The 15,441-nt window shown below is 40.3% G+C and overlaps 1 protein-coding gene across 4 annotated transcripts in view; it reads left to right on the forward strand.

Annotated features, from left to right (window-relative positions):
• Nucleotides 1–15,441, forward strand: part of RBFOX1 (RNA binding protein, fox-1 homolog (C. elegans) 1) — a 1,723,406-nt gene that overhangs the window by 1,031,528 nt on the left and 676,437 nt on the right. For all 4 annotated transcript variants that reach the window (XM_011961363.1, XM_011961369.1, XM_011961368.1 and 1 more), the window contains one exon: nucleotides 6,917–6,958. In XM_011961363.1, coding sequence (XP_011816753.1) covers nucleotides 6,932–6,958 — 27 coding nt within the window. In that variant the 5' untranslated portion in view covers nucleotides 6,917–6,931. The remainder of the gene's footprint in view (nucleotides 1–6,916; nucleotides 6,959–15,441) is intronic.

The raw sequence follows: 15,441 nt of genomic DNA on the forward strand, positions 1-15,441 counted from the left end.
TTTTTTTTTTTTTTTTTAATACAGTGAGACAGAGTCTCACTCTGTTCCCCAGGCTGGAGTGCAGTGGCGCGATCCTGGTTCACTGCCTACTTCTGCCGCTCAGGTTTAAGCGATTCTCTTGCCTCAGCCTCCCGAGTAGCTGGGAACTACAGGTGTGTGCCACCATGTCTGGCTAATTTTTTTCTTTTTTTGTATTTTAAGTAGAGACGGAGTTTTACCATGTTGGCCAGGCTCTTCTGGAACTCCTGACCTCAGGTGATCTGCCCACCTCGACCTCCCAAAGTGCTGGGATTACAGGCGTGAGCCACCATGCCCAGCCAAGATAAACTTTTTGTTAATTAAGGAAAAGCAATGCTATCACCATTACTATACATTTTTTAAAACACCTGTATTTCTGCAAGGTGCTGATATTAAAATACTTTCTGATTATTAATGTCCTGCATGTTACAAAGGATAATTTGAAAACTGCAGAAAAGCGTTAAGAAGGAAGCATTGCCCTCAGTCTTTAGTTGCATCGCCATTTAGTTTTATATTTTACATGGAGATACATGTTCCCTTTTGAGTTAATTTTTGTATAAAGTGTGAGGTTTAGGTAAAGGGGTGTGTGTGTGTGGGTACACATCCAGTTACTCTAACATTATTTGTTCTGAGTATATCACTTTTTATGGGTTTTCTTAAAGGTGGTATTATAACACATATCTTTCTCTCAGTCTACAAGACTCAGTATTTTGCGTCTTTAATTGGAACACAGAAACCTTATCACCCATGTTAATTAGCTTGACTGTGGTGATTGTTTTTACAATTTATATATCCATTAAAATACTAAGTTGAACACCTTAAATATATATAATTTTTATTTTTTAATTGTGTCTCAATAAAGATGGGAGATAATAAAACTTATCACCATGTATGTCTCTTTTTTTCTTTAGTCTTTATGTTTTGTTTATCTTTTTTTTTTTGGAGTGCAGGGGACAGTCTTACTGTGTGTGCAATGGTGTGATCTCGGCTCACTGCAACCTCTGTCTCTTGGTTTCAAGCGATTCTCCTGCCTCAGCCTCCCAAGTAGTTGCGATTACAAGCACATGCCATCATGCCCAGCTAATTTTTGTATTTTTAGTAGAAATGTGATTTTGCTGTGTTGACCAGGCTGGTCTTGAACTCCTGACCTCAAGTGATCTGCCTGCCTCGGCCTTTCAAAGTGCTGGGATTACAGGCATGAGCCACTGCGCCCGGACTATGTTTTGTTTATCTTGTGTATTGTATATCCATAAATTGAAAAGCTCTGCATGCAATTTCCCCCGCCCCTGCTTTTTTTTTTTTATTTTTTGCTTTAAGACGTTGAACATATTTCAGTGAACTCAAGAGTACAGTCACCTATTAACATTTACCCATATGTTTACCCTTTCCATTTCCAGCTCTTCCTTTCTTGTTGTTTGAAGTTTCCTTCAGGTATCATATTTCCTTTAACTGGAAAACTTCCTGTAGTGATTATTTTAGAGCAGGTCCGTCTGCAGTGAATTTGCATAGTTACCTTCATGTTTTACCTTCATTTCTAAAGGATATTTTCATTGGATTTAGAATTCTCAGTTGACATTTATTTTCTCAGTTCTTTTGTTTGTGTGTTTGTTTGTTTGTTTTTGAGACAGAGTCTCGCTCTGTCGACCAGGCTGGAGGGCAGTGGCGCAATCTCGGCTCACTGCAAGCTCCATCTCGTGGGTTCACGCCATTCTCCTGCCTCAGCCTCCCAAGTACTGGGACTACAGGCACCCGCCACTGTGTCCGGCTAATTTTTTGTATTTTTAGTGGAGACGGGGTTTCACCGTGTTAGCCAGGATGGTCTTGATCTCCTGACCTTGTGATCTGCCCACTTCGGCCTCCCAAAGTGCTGGGATTACAGGCGTGAGCCTCCGCGCCCGGCCTATTTTTTCAGTATTTAAATAACTGGATGTTACTTTCTGCCAACCTCTTTGGATTTTCATTTGTCTGTTTTGTTTACTTTGAATTTTGTCTTAAATCCATAGTTATTTGAATTGTTGGGTACTTACAAGTATTGCATTGTTTGTCTCTGGCTGTTTTCAGTGTGTTTTAATTTTAGGCTGTACCAATATGATTATGATGTATGTGGTTGTGGATTTCATTGATTTTAACTCTTAGTTTCTTGAAACTGTGTTTATATCTTTTGTCCAATGTAGGAAGTTTTCAGCCATTATTTCTTAGCATGTTTTTTCTGCAGGGAACTCTTAATCCTTAAATTCTAGAATTTTAGTAACATGAAATGTTGTGTCTTTTGATATTTGTTTCACAGTCCCTGAGTTTCTCTTTTTTTTTTTTGAGACAGAGTCTTGCTCTGTCACCCGGGCTGGGGTGCAGTGGCGCCATCTTGGCTCACTGCAAGCTCTGCCTTCCAGGTTCATGCCATTCTCCTGCCTCAGCCTCCCGCGTTGCTGGGACCACAGGCGCCCTCCACCATGCCCGGGTAATTTTTTGTATTTTTAGTAGAGGTGAGTTTCACCGTGTTAGCCAGGATGGTCTCAATCTGCTGACCTCGTGATTCGCCTGCCTCGGCCTCCCAAAGTGCTGGAATTACAGGCATGAGCCACCGTGCCCGGCCCGAGTTTCCCTTTTTTTTTTTTTTTGTCTTAAATTGTTTTTCTTCTATGTTTAGATTGGATATTTTTTATGTACTCAAGTTTACTTCTTTTTCTTCTGTTGTGTTCATTCTGTATTTGGACACATTCAGTGAGATTTTATTTTATTCCTTTTTATTTAATTAATTAATTTTTTTGAGATGAAGTCTCACTCTTATAGCCCAGGCAGGAGTGCAGTGGCACACTCTCAGCTCACTGCCATCTCTGCCTCCCGGGTTCAAGTGATTCTCCTGTCTCAGCTTCCTGAGTCTGGGCTTACAGGTGCCTGCCACCATGCCCGCTCATTTTTGTATTTTTAGTAAAGAAGGGGTTTCACTATGTTGACCAGGCTGATCTCGAATTCCTGACCTTAGGTGATCCGTCCCCCATGGCTTCCCAAAATTCTAGGATTACAGGCATGAGCCTCCATGCCTAGTCTGAGATTTTGGTTATTTTTACGGTTGTAAAATTTCCTTTTGGTTCTTTTTTTTTTGAGACAGTCTCGCTCTCTCTCCCAGACTACAGTGCAGTGGTGCGATCATGGCTCACTGCAACTTCCGCGTCCCAGGTTCAAGCGATTCTCCTGCCTCAGCCTTCCTAGTAGCTGGGACTACAGACACCTGCCACCATGCCCAGCTAATTTTATTTTTGAAATTTTAGTAGAGACGGAGTTTCATCATGTTAGTCAAGATGGTCTCGATCTCCTGACCTCATCATCCACTTGCCTCAGCCTCCCAAAATTCTGGGATTATAGGCATGAGTCACCACGCTCGGCTCCTTTTGGTTCTTCACATCTTTTGTTTCTTTGCTAACGCTGTACATTTCTTTTCTTTTTTTTTTTTTCATTTATTTTCGGTGTCATTTTTCTTACTCTTTGGAGCAGTTGTATAACAGCTGCTTTAAAGTTTTTATTTGATAATTCCAACATCTTTGCTATCTTGATGTTGGTGTCTGTGAATGTCTTTTCCCATGCAAGTTTAGATTTTCCTGGTTCTTTGTGTGCTAAGTCATTGTGGTTTGTATCCTGGGTGTATTGAATATTGTGTTATGAGACTCCAGGTCTTGTTTAAATCCCATGGAAGTTGTTGATATTTTTGTTTTAGTAAGCAATCAATCTTGTTGGTTTCAGGCCGAAAGCTCTTGCTTTTCTTCTGTGGATTTGTTTCCATTATCAGTTCTGTTGGGTGTCTCCCATGTACGTATCAAGTCTGGAACATGGGCAGTTGTCTGTTCCTTAGTTTAATTATCAAAGCTTATGGAAAGTTTTTAGGGTCAGATACAGACATGAGCAGAGAGGTGAGTGCAAGAGTTTATAAAAATACCGTATGGGGGTAATTTTCCCCCATTATTTTCTCTCCAGGATCCTCAAAGTAATATTTGTTTTCTAGGGTTCCCCATTTTTTGTCCTCCACCCAGAAAGCTGGTGGTTTTTTGTTTGTTTGTTTTTCATTTTTCTGTTCACATGCTTCTCATCTGAGTCTGCATTTAGGGCCAAGTGTCAAGAGAAGAGAGGAAATAAAGAAAAGCAATGGGAGGTGGGAGTTACTTGCCTGACCTCTTGGGACCGCAGTCATAGATGTTAAGTGTCTGCAGCCACCCCACTTGCCGGTGTTGTTTATACAGGAACACTACCCTGAGATTGCCTGGAGACTGCAGTGTAAGAGGACATATAAACTTTTAAAAAGAAAGAATAATTAAAAAAAGAACAATGGGAATTTTCCCTATTCTCTGAGCATTAAGATTCCTGTGTCTCTTTTCTTAAGACAAAACCAGAGTGCTTCTCCTGAGTCTCTATCTGCCTGGGTGTCTGATTTTCAGCTCTTGGCTACCTTGCACCCACACTAAGGGGTATTGGTGGTGGGAGATGGTAATTCACCACTTTTCTGGTGGTGCTTTAAATTTTGGTCGCTTTGTTCCCCCCTCCACTTGCCGCTATTTAATTTTCGGAGATCTCGAATAGCTGCTCCATGCATTCTATACCGATTTCCTCTCTGCGTTCAGTCGGGGAAGCAGGATGAAGTGTTTTCTCTCCATCTTGTCAAGAACTGAAACCTGGCTACCCACTTCATTTATTTTATTGTGCTAAAATACACGTAAAATAAAATTTACCATTTTCACATTTTACAGTATACATTTTACTGGCGTTTAAGTAAACTCACAATGTTGTGCAAATATTACCCAGTTTGAGAACATTTTAATCACCCCAAATAGAAACCTCATACCCATTAAGCAGTCACTCCTCCTTTTTCATTAACCCAGTCCTCTGGCAACTGTTAATTTGGTGTCCGTTCTCAATGAATTTGCCCCACTTCATCTTTTAACCGTTTATGGAGACATAATTTACATAATATAAAGTCACCTATTTCAGGTGTATATTTCAATGTGGCGGTTTTTTTTTTTTTTGGATGTTTATAGAATTGTACCAGTTTCTTTTTTAATGTTTTGGAGTATTTCTCCTAGTCTTTTCCTCTTTAATTTCTTTTTCTTCCTTTACTTTTATCTTTTATTTTTTTTCTTTTTCTTTTGAGACGGAGTTTTGCTCTTGTTGCCCAGGCTGAGGTCTAATGGTGGGATCTTAGCTCACTGCAACCTCTGCCTCATGGGTTCAAGTGATTCTCCTGCCTCAGCCTCCCAAGTAGCTGGGATTACAGGCACCCAACACCCCCGCCCCCACCCAGCTCTTTTTGGTATTTTTAGTAGAGCTGGGGTCTCACCATATTGGCCAGGCTGGTCTTGAACTGCTGACCTCAGGTGATCCACCCGTCTTGGCCTCCCAAAGTGCTGGAATTACAAGCATGAGTAACCGCGCCTGGCCTTCCTTCCTTTTCTTTAATGATCTGTTTCACTGTATTTTTAACACAAGATAGGAACCCTAATATTGTATATTTCTGTGGTTTCTTTTCTTAAAAACTAAATGGTGTCTTTTAAGCATTTTTCAGATCTCTATATTTAAAAATTTGTTTCTGAATGGTACATGTTATGCCATACTATCAGTATGCTATGTTTTTAATTTTTCTATTATCACACATAATAATTTTTTTCATAAATAATGCTGTTGTTAATTGACATGGAAGTAAACATTTGTGTGCCTCTCTGCCTGTTTTCTTAAGAGTTACTCTTAGTTGTAATATTTCTGGGTAAAAGGGCATAGAAAAGCACTGATTTTAGATTTTTGGGCTCTGGTGCATTCCTTAAGTAAAGATTCTTCTTTTTGTTTTAGAAAAAGTCAAAAGAAACTTTCTGTACAAAATGCATAAAATATACATCAAAGGGTTCCTAAACCTCCATATCCCTTCATAAAAGTTTCAAAAACTTACAGTATATTGTCTGGTGCTGGAATTCGGGAGTTGTTTCATTGGTTAAAAAAAAAATACCAGAAAGATACAGAATAAAGGTGAATGAAGACCTAAATTTTATTTCAGCCTAACTATTTTAGTTCACAGTGGAATCTACTAGCTCCTGATGACAGAATGACCATACATCTCAAATTTCCTTGTGTGTGTTACTTTTTATCTGTGTCCTTAGCATAATCATGCAGTAGCACTCCACCCATCCCTCTTAACCCACCTATGTTTTCTTGTTTGGATAGTAAGTTATATGGCCACTCTAAAGAAGCATCCTTGGACATTAAGTAAAACATGTCAATAGGGCAAAGATAATTAATGCATGGCGTATGCATTGCTAACACCCATTTTTCTATCTGATGGTTGAAAGTAGAAACCCACCAGGGTTTCTTTCTCTAATAGAAGGATTGACCTCAGAATTCTCCCCAGTACAATCCTATGGGGACTTACTACCATCAGATTAGAACTGGACCATAAAATATAAGCGAGTTGCCAAGGCATGTAGCTGACACTGCTGGCCCTAAACATCAGAGAAGACTGTGTGTTTTCCACTGACTTATCACAACCATCTCGAGTGGACCTTTATGGAGGAAGTCCTGCACCTGTGAGATAGGGCAAGCCGGGTTTTCAGGGCAAAGGGTTGGGGGGGTTTCGTAATGAGAGGGGAGCTGCCCTTATCCCAGGCAGATGCTGCCTCCCACACATTCTCTTGCACCTCTCTCCTAATCCCCTTTCCAGTGTCTGACTTATCCTAGCTGTGCTTCTGAATCAGACAATTGAACTCTAAGTGAGGCTTGAGCTATGTAGACCTAAAGAAAAATTAAATACATAATTAATTATGGGTTTTCTTTGAGCTGAGTAATTAAAAATAGCTTTCTGTTTTCTTTCATGTTTTTCTGATACAGAGCCTTCTGACTTTTCCCCTTCGTTTTCTCTTCTTTGTAGGTTTCAAGACAACAGATGAATTGTGAAAGAGAGCAGCTAAGGGTAGGTGCACCTGCTTGTAAAATGCTTCCTGATTCTCATTTTTGTGTGATAAGCGAAAATTTCCTTGTCTCTCCCAAGACACGGATTCTAAATAACAGGCTTCATCTTAAGACTGGTAGAGTTGAAAATATTTATCCCAGCTAATTTAGTATTGATTGAGCTGGTAAAGACAGTATATCTTCTTTTGAAGTGCCATTATAGTAGATATGGATTTTTTGATTTCGATTCAGCAATAAATACTTCTCTTCTGGAATTTGTTTGACATCATTGTACTCTTTTTATGTACAATACGAGGTCTAAGTAATAACAGAGGTCAAAAGGATGGCTTGCTGCCTTCTTAATATGGATACCAGGCTGTTTGCTGAGTGGCTAAAACACTGTTTGGCTGTTGACTGGGGTGGGTGAGCAAGGAATATGTCAAGGGCGTTTTCTAGGAGAATTTGCGTTATCTACAGACCTGTTGGTTTTAGTGACGTTTGTGTGTGTGGGAGAGGGAGACAACACTTGAAACCTCATATTCTGTTTCCCTCCTTAAAACTGAAACTGTCTTGGTGCTCAGGTGTATCGACGTAAGGAGTACTCCCCAGACGTGGGGGGAGTGTTTGGTTACACATGGAGCTTGGTGACGTTGTTCTGCTTTCATCGTGTCTCACTGGACATTCTTCTTGGTATGGGGATGGGATTTCAAGAAACGATGGGAGTCGTCCCCATTTGTTTTCTTTTAAATGAATTCATGTTTTTGGTGGACGAGATTGAAATTATGATTGGTCTGTCTTTCATGTCACTAATGGACGTTGGCAGTTTTTACTGGACAATGTGCCTTATAGTCATGTTTTCAAATCGTTATAAAATTTAGAGAAATATGCTGCTTTTAAAACCACGACAGTGTGATTTGGCGTTGGGAAACCACTATGCCCAAAGGTGTCTAATAAATAAGAATAATGTATTAGACCGGCCTAATACCTTCGTGTACTGCCCTGTAACTTTTCAGAGCATTTACCTAATGATAGTCTCATGATGGCAATACTTTGTAGAGTTGCTTCCATCTCACAGTTGCTGTTGGCATCAGGTTTGTCAAGTACTTGGGTAAAATAACAGAATCCAGGTGCATGAAACCAAGAAAGCGAGTTAAGGTTTTCTGTTTCTTTTATGCATATTTGTTTTATGTACTATCTCAGTATGGCCGTCTCTACCCACTTTCCTCCAAGTACCTGTGCCAACATTAGTTGTGACCCTTTCCTTCATGGAACAGACTTCAAGATGTTTTAAGCTTTTCTGAACTCTCTTACTGCCTTTTTCTTTCTTTCTTTCTTTTTTTCCTGCAGTCTGAATTACTGGTTCATCCTATTAAATAATGTATTACAACTTCAGATTTCTCTTGCTGTTTGGATGGGGACGATGGCCCGAACTAGGTCAGAGCTAGATAAAGAGAAATATGTGCCTTTATCTCCAGGAGTCCCTGATAAATTCCTGAGAAGTAAGATAATCTTGAAATCTCTATTGCAAATGGCATTTGCCTGGCAAGTTAAGGACACAGTAGGTAATGAAGGACTTGTTTGCATTTTAAGGGATTATTTCTCATTGATGAGTTCATTGTCGATAGGGGCATGGTTTAGGTTCAAGAATGGAGTCTTCCCCTCTCTGTTACATAAATGCAGAGAGTGGCTTGATATTAACATAATGGTTCATTTAGTTCAGTCCCGAGTGAGGCTCCAATAGCCCCATCTCTAACATCACAAACCATTGCTTTGTTTCTTGTTACTTTTGTGGTCACCGTTTTTGCTTTTTAAATGAACTAATGTTTTGAATTGATAGATGGTGCATTTGATTGGATAGAGCACACATATATAGGGTTCAAAATTTAAATACTACCAAAGAGAGTGCAATGGAGTTTTCCCTTCCCACGTGACTCGGGCGTCCAGCTCCCTCTGGGAGACCCCCAGTGTGATTAAGTACTGGTAGCTATCTCATCTGTAGATATTTTCTTCTGTCTTCTTCATTTTTGTTCTCTGTCTTTCCATCTCTTTTTCTTCCTCCTTTCCTCTCTCCCTCTTTTCCTTTCACGTCTGTGTCTTTAAAAGCCCCTCCGCCACCTCAGAAGAAAACTTCCTTTATTAAGGTGACTTTTTTTTTTTTTTTTTTTGAGACAGAGTTCCTTTCTTTCACCAGGCTGGAATGCAGTGTTGCGATCTCGGCTCACGGCAATCTCTGACTCCCTGGTTTAAGCAGTTCTCGTGCCTCAGCCTCCAGAGTAGCTGGGATTACAGGATTACAGGCACGTGCCACCACGCCCAACTAATTTTTTTTTTTTTTTTTTTTGTATTTTTGGCAGAAATGGGGTTTCACCATGTTGGCCAGGATGGTCTCGATCTCCTGACCTCGTGATCCGCCTGCCTCGGCCCCCGCAAAGTGCTGGGATTATAGGTGTGAGCCACCGCGCCAGGCCTGAGGGGAGCATTTTTAAAGGATTTCTGAAAGAAATTTAGAACTGAAATGTAAATACCTGTCCATCTCAATGCAATGCGTTTTCTTTAATCTCCTGTTGCTTTCTTAGAAAGAGAGTGGAAGAAAAATAGAAATCTATTTAGTTACCACATCGTTGAAGGATAACTGTCTGCAAGCCACAATTAAAATGTGTCCTAAGTGCAGCAATCAAAATGCATTTCCAGATTTACTATCCAGGATGACTAGGACTGTGGCCGTGTTATCACGTTGAGGGTCCTTCTTTAGTGCATTCTGTTGTCAGAATTCAGGGATATAAGTGGATAGTTGTAAAATTTATTCCTTTTCCTTGGCTTCCTGGAAATAGCAGATGATGCAGAAAGATAAAGCTGCCATTTCTGTTTTGTACCCATCGAAGCTGTGTAGGAATTGGCGTATCCAATACCTGGTCTTAGGATCTCCTTTCTTTTTCTCACGAAGCCTAAGTTAATTTTTCCAAAACAGACTCTGTGAAGTGCTTAATATCTTGAAGATATTAAGAAGTCTTTAAAACGATTATATGATTAATTTTAGGAAATACTATGTTAAAAAAAAGCGAAACTGTTTTTGTTTTTTAACTGCAGGACTTCTCATAGCCTTTAATGTGCAAAGGTGAAATACAAAGAGTTCCATATAATATACAACTTTTTTCTAACTCAGCTGACTACAAAACATTTTTGGTTGTAGGACATACTCTTGAAATCATATCAGTATTATCAGTTAAGATGCTATTATCTGTGAGTTACAGAAAAGCTAAGAGTCATTTACAAAAATAAGTAACTCTCCACCTCCCAGTTCCAGGGTAGATTCAGAGGCTTTTCGGTATCAGGGCAGTGGTTTGGAATCCCTGTACTTCCCTTGGCCTTTCTTCTTCCAAGATGGCTGCCATTTACCCCATATCACTTTCTCACAGGGCAGCACTCTCATCAAAAGGAAGGAGAGGAGGAGCGTCTCTTTCACAGCTCTTGCATTTTATTGGTGGAAAATAATTCCCAGAATTCGTCACTGCAGCCCTTTTCTTAGATCTCATTGGCCAATCTCTACATCAGTCACTGGCAAGGTGAACTGGTATCTCAGCAATTGGCTGCAGCAGTTATGATTCATTTCCAGCATCAGGCGCATTGTCACCTGAACATAAACAGGATTTACTTAAACTGGAGGAAGGAGAAAATGCACTCCAGAGTAGTTACCAAGTGGAGTCTGCCACAAAAGGAATCCACAGGGGTCCACTGTGTTTGTCAGGGTGCTGGTTTCCTGTCATTACTTTTCATTACTCTCTTTCATCCTACATATATAGGCTCAGCAACTGTGTGAATTCTGGTTTGTGGAATTTGACACAGATGCTTTGCCTGCCAAGCCTTGAATCTCACAGGTCACATCACCCATCCTCACCTATATCATAACTCTTCTACCCATCTTGGCACTGTCTTTGTATTTTGCCTTGTGTAATTTGGACTACACTGGATATAGTCTTTGCTCATATCCCCTCCGCATTAGGTGTGGACAGCAGGCATGGGGCATCGTGCCTTAGTTACCAGCTCAGCCCAGATATACTGTCCATGAGCTTTCTGGCCCCTATCCTTCCCAAGAGAAGGGCATCAGCCAGTTACTCCTAACAGGAGGATCACTCTTCTCAGAGAACTATTGGGATTACTTACATTGCTCAATTGTTATGCAAACTACACAGCAGGGGACTTGTTCATTCCTCTATCCCAAGGTTTGTCAATCTAGACTAGACTGAGTCTTCTTCTGAGCTTGCAATTCACATTATTGGCTGGATTCTTCTGGGAAGATGGTCACAGGAGCTCACTAAGGAATCTGTGCATGAATCAGTCCTGATTCATGTATTTACCAGCTTGTTCCAGCATCACTACGGGTCACGGTGATAGTTGTGCAGTGACCATATCCAGTTATCAACATTTACCTCTCCAGCATCTGAACCAACAGATGGACAAGTAAACAACTAAGACAGAAATAATATGATACCAGGAGCCTTTGTTTCCCTGAACAATCTACCAGTTGAGGGAGATTGTATGGTCATAGGGTGGGAGATTCCAGTGCCTACTTTTCTGAGCACTCATAAAGTATTTCATCACAAAGGGATCTTTGTGCTTGAGTATTAGATGTTGGTTTGGGGGCCAATTAACGAGCTTAGTTACAAAACTACTAAGTAGGCGAATGCAAGAATGCCGGATTCTGTTCTGTGGATTCAAATACTGGTCTGCAGTATGACAACGTGACACTGTAGTCAGCATACTGGTAGGGGTGGGTAGGGCTGGTGAAGCACTGGTTATGGACTTAGGTTCAGATCCAACTTGTAAATGCTCGTTAGTGTCTCAGAGCTTGACTGTATGCATAAAATGAGAATAGCTTTCTCATAGGATTGGTGACTGGATAAAACAACTTAGTTAAAGCACTGCAAAAAAAAAAAAAAAAAGTGCAGACCTCATAGTCAACAAGATGAGCTACTATTAATACAGTATTATTCCCAAGAATTATTTCACTTCCCTTCCTCCTAGAAATACCAGCCAAGAGCATATAGTTGGCACATATCTACTGCCACCCAACTCCCCACAAGGAAAGATAACACAAAGGGCAGGCTCTGTAGTTGATGGCATGGCAAAATATTTAGGAGATAACTCCCTCTCAGTTAAGGTTGTTTGGAATGCAAACAATAGAGACAGATTCTTAAGCAGAAAAGGCATGCACCCAGGCCTCCCAGGAATCAGAGCTTAGGATGGGAAGGCTGTCTGAACTCACATATCTCTTGCTCATCTCCTGTCTTTATTTCTCTTTGTGGGTCCTCTCTGGATTTTTCTTTTGATGAAGACTCCCTCTACCTTTATGCACACATGATGCCTTCTCGCCCCTAAGATGTATGCTGCATCACTTTCCACCAGTATAGGGACGGACCGTCAGTGCATCCTGGTTACACATTCCTGAAAAGGAGCCTGATTGGCTTAGTCTGGATCAGTTGTTCACTCTGGGCCAATGGGATCTGTCCAGGGAAATGGTATGAAGAAACATAGTTGCCCAGGGCCAACTCTTGAGGGAAGACTTCATTACTGGGGAAAAGGAGCCATTGCTGGCTGAGTAAATAACATCAAAAATGCCAGGCGCAGCGGCTCACGCCTGTCATCCCAGCACTTTGGGAGGCTGAGGTGGGCGGGTCACTTGAGGTCAGGAGTTCGAGACTAGCCTGACCAATATGGTGAAACCCTGTCTCTACTAAAAATACAAAAATTAGCCAGGCATGGTGGCGGGCACCTGTAGTCCCAGCTACTCCAGAGGCTGAGGCAGGAGAATTGCTTGACCCCAGGAGGTGGAGGTTGTAGTGAGCAGAGATCATGTTACTGCACTCCAGTCTGGGCGACAGAGGGAGACTGTCTGAAAAAAACAGAAACAAAAACAAACAAAAAAAAACCCACAATCAAAAACCACCGAAGATATAGATATAGATATCTGCTGTACTTTCAAAACATGGCTATCAGAGTTGAACAAAGGATCCTGGAAAATACATGTGCTCTGTATTTCCCATAATATCAGACACCTACCCCATGTCTTCTTCACAGCTTTCAGGTGAACACCAAGTCATTAAGAAAGGGGGAATCGCTTAGAGAGAAAGTTACTCCCCTTTCCATTCTCTCTCAGTCGTTTTTATGTCAATGAGAAACTCGCAGTTTAAAGTATCTTTAACGGTGCTCTAACACTTTCTAAGCTTTCTTTTTAAGGGAAAGGGAGTGTGCCTCAGGCTGAGAGCCTACAGCCCTAGAGCATCTCTTTGCACTTTAAAAACATTGTTTGCAAAATATAGTAGTTAAGAATCAGGGGCCTGGAGCTAGGCCTACTGAGATAAAATCTAGACTTTGCAATTTAGCACTTTGTAGCCTTGTACATGTTACTTAAATCCTCTCTACCTCTAATTCCTCACCTGTGTAGTGGAGATAATCGTTGCACCAATTTCATAAGTCTTTTTGTGTGTGTGTGCATGCGCATATGTCTTTGTGTCTGTATATTTGCATGCAAAAAAGATTAAAATAATTAATGCATGTGAGGTTGTTAGAAAAGTGTCTGGAATAGAAAAGGTTCTTAATTATTGTTGGATATTAATGGATTTTTTTCATTAACTTTTATGTGTGACTATTGATATTGGTTTTCCATTTACAGTGGCAACACAAAGTTTTCTTGGCACACATCGTATTTTATGTTCCATTTATTGTTTCATTTATTTAAGTTAAAAATGGGTTGCTTTAAAGATAAATGTTAACTTCATAATGTTACAGAACAGAGATTGTGATACTGGAATGCAAATGACTGCGTTTTTTTTAGAAATACTCAAATCATGGTACCCGCCTTGTGAAGGAGGTTGTAGAGCAGATCTGCATTATCAATATTTAATTTGCCAGTTAGAAGCGAGTTTCTCATTTCTGCTAGATATAAGAGTGATGTGGATTGCATAATGCAAATTGCTAATGATCATCTTGGCTTAAACCCATCGCCTTCATCTGGACATCAGATAATGAAACTTCCCGACTGCTTTGGAATTGAGCTATCTGAATCAGAGATACGTTCCCCCGCTGTGTGTCACCCCTCCCTGCTTTTTAAAGCCCAACTTTTCATTCCTTAGTGGCTCTTATGATAGCACGGAAGAAAATGTAAGCCCCCCTTCTCCCCGCCCCTTGGTGAGACCTCACAAGATCCATGAGTTCTTCCTGACTATAATTTTAGGATGGTTCATTGCAGAAATGCCTGCTTCCATTAGTTATTTATTCAAGAAATAGTTTTTGAGCATAACCATATGCCAGTCACTGTGCTAGGCAGTAAAGGTATAATAATATACTACAACTTGCACCGTTCTTATTCTCTTGTACCTCACGGGCTACTGGAAAAGACACACATTTGTCAAATAATCATTGACAACCATGGGCAAAAAACGTCCAACGTGAAACTGATGAATATGAGAAACAAGAGATGCTGTGTAAAAGGGTATGAATAGAAGAAGCTTACCTAATTGACCTTCACTTATCAAACGTACCAGATTAATACATACTGTCCCATCTCTTTATAAAACATATTGGCAGATGTGCACAGCATCCTATGCCGTGACTGTTTGGTACAAGTTTACCTTTCTCTTCACCCGTTGCAGTGTCTGCTTGCCAAGAGTTAGTTGTATTTATTCCCAGGGCTGCTTCTGCCAGCTGCACTTTTTATTGTAATTACATTATTTAGTGGAATATTATGTAAACTGATGAAAAATGAGTGCAGTAAGAAAAAGAGCTGTTTCTATGAAAACTAAATGCTTTGGAAACATTGTATGAAAACAGGATTCAAAAATTATTTTGATTAGCTGTGGGTGAGAGGACTGTAAAATATTCGTGGAAAAAAACCCTCAGAAATCTGGAAAGATCCTGCAGTCAGATTATTTTCAGTGTGTCTTGACATTCTCATTCCACTTTAGTCAAACCCAGAATTGAAGCCATAGACCAGGAGTTAGCAAACTTTTTCTGAAAAAGGCCAGACTGTGACTATTTTAGTATCTGAAGGTCATAGGGTCTCCATTGCCACCACTCAACACTGCCATAGTAGCACAAAAGTCGCCATAGATAAAATGAATGATTGAGGTTATGTCTCAATAAAACTTTATTTACAAGAACAGGCAGTGGGTCATAGTTAGCCAAACCCTGCTGGTGACGGAAATGTTAGTGAGGTGTATGTGGGAAGGATAATGAGGGATTCTTATCGACAGAGAAATCACTCAAAGAAAAGGCCTTAGACTCACATCACAGGTCAACAAACGCATGAATGTTCATATATTTTACATTAAAACAAAAGATTGAAGTTACTTCTGTGTCACTTTAAAAGTGATTCCTTGCTTGAAGGGCTTCCAGTTAAGTACCTTCTCCCATTCCCAAATGAAAAGACTTTTAAAGAATAGAATAGCTACAACTAGGGCTGGAAACGCAAAATAAAATTATGCTTATTTTTATGTTCCAACCCTAATG

Source organism: Colobus angolensis, unplaced genomic scaffold, assembly GCF_000951035.1.
Source record: "Colobus angolensis palliatus isolate OR3802 unplaced genomic scaffold, Cang.pa_1.0 Scaffold55, whole genome shotgun sequence".
Lineage (NCBI taxonomy): Eukaryota > Metazoa > Chordata > Mammalia > Primates > Cercopithecidae > Colobus > Colobus angolensis.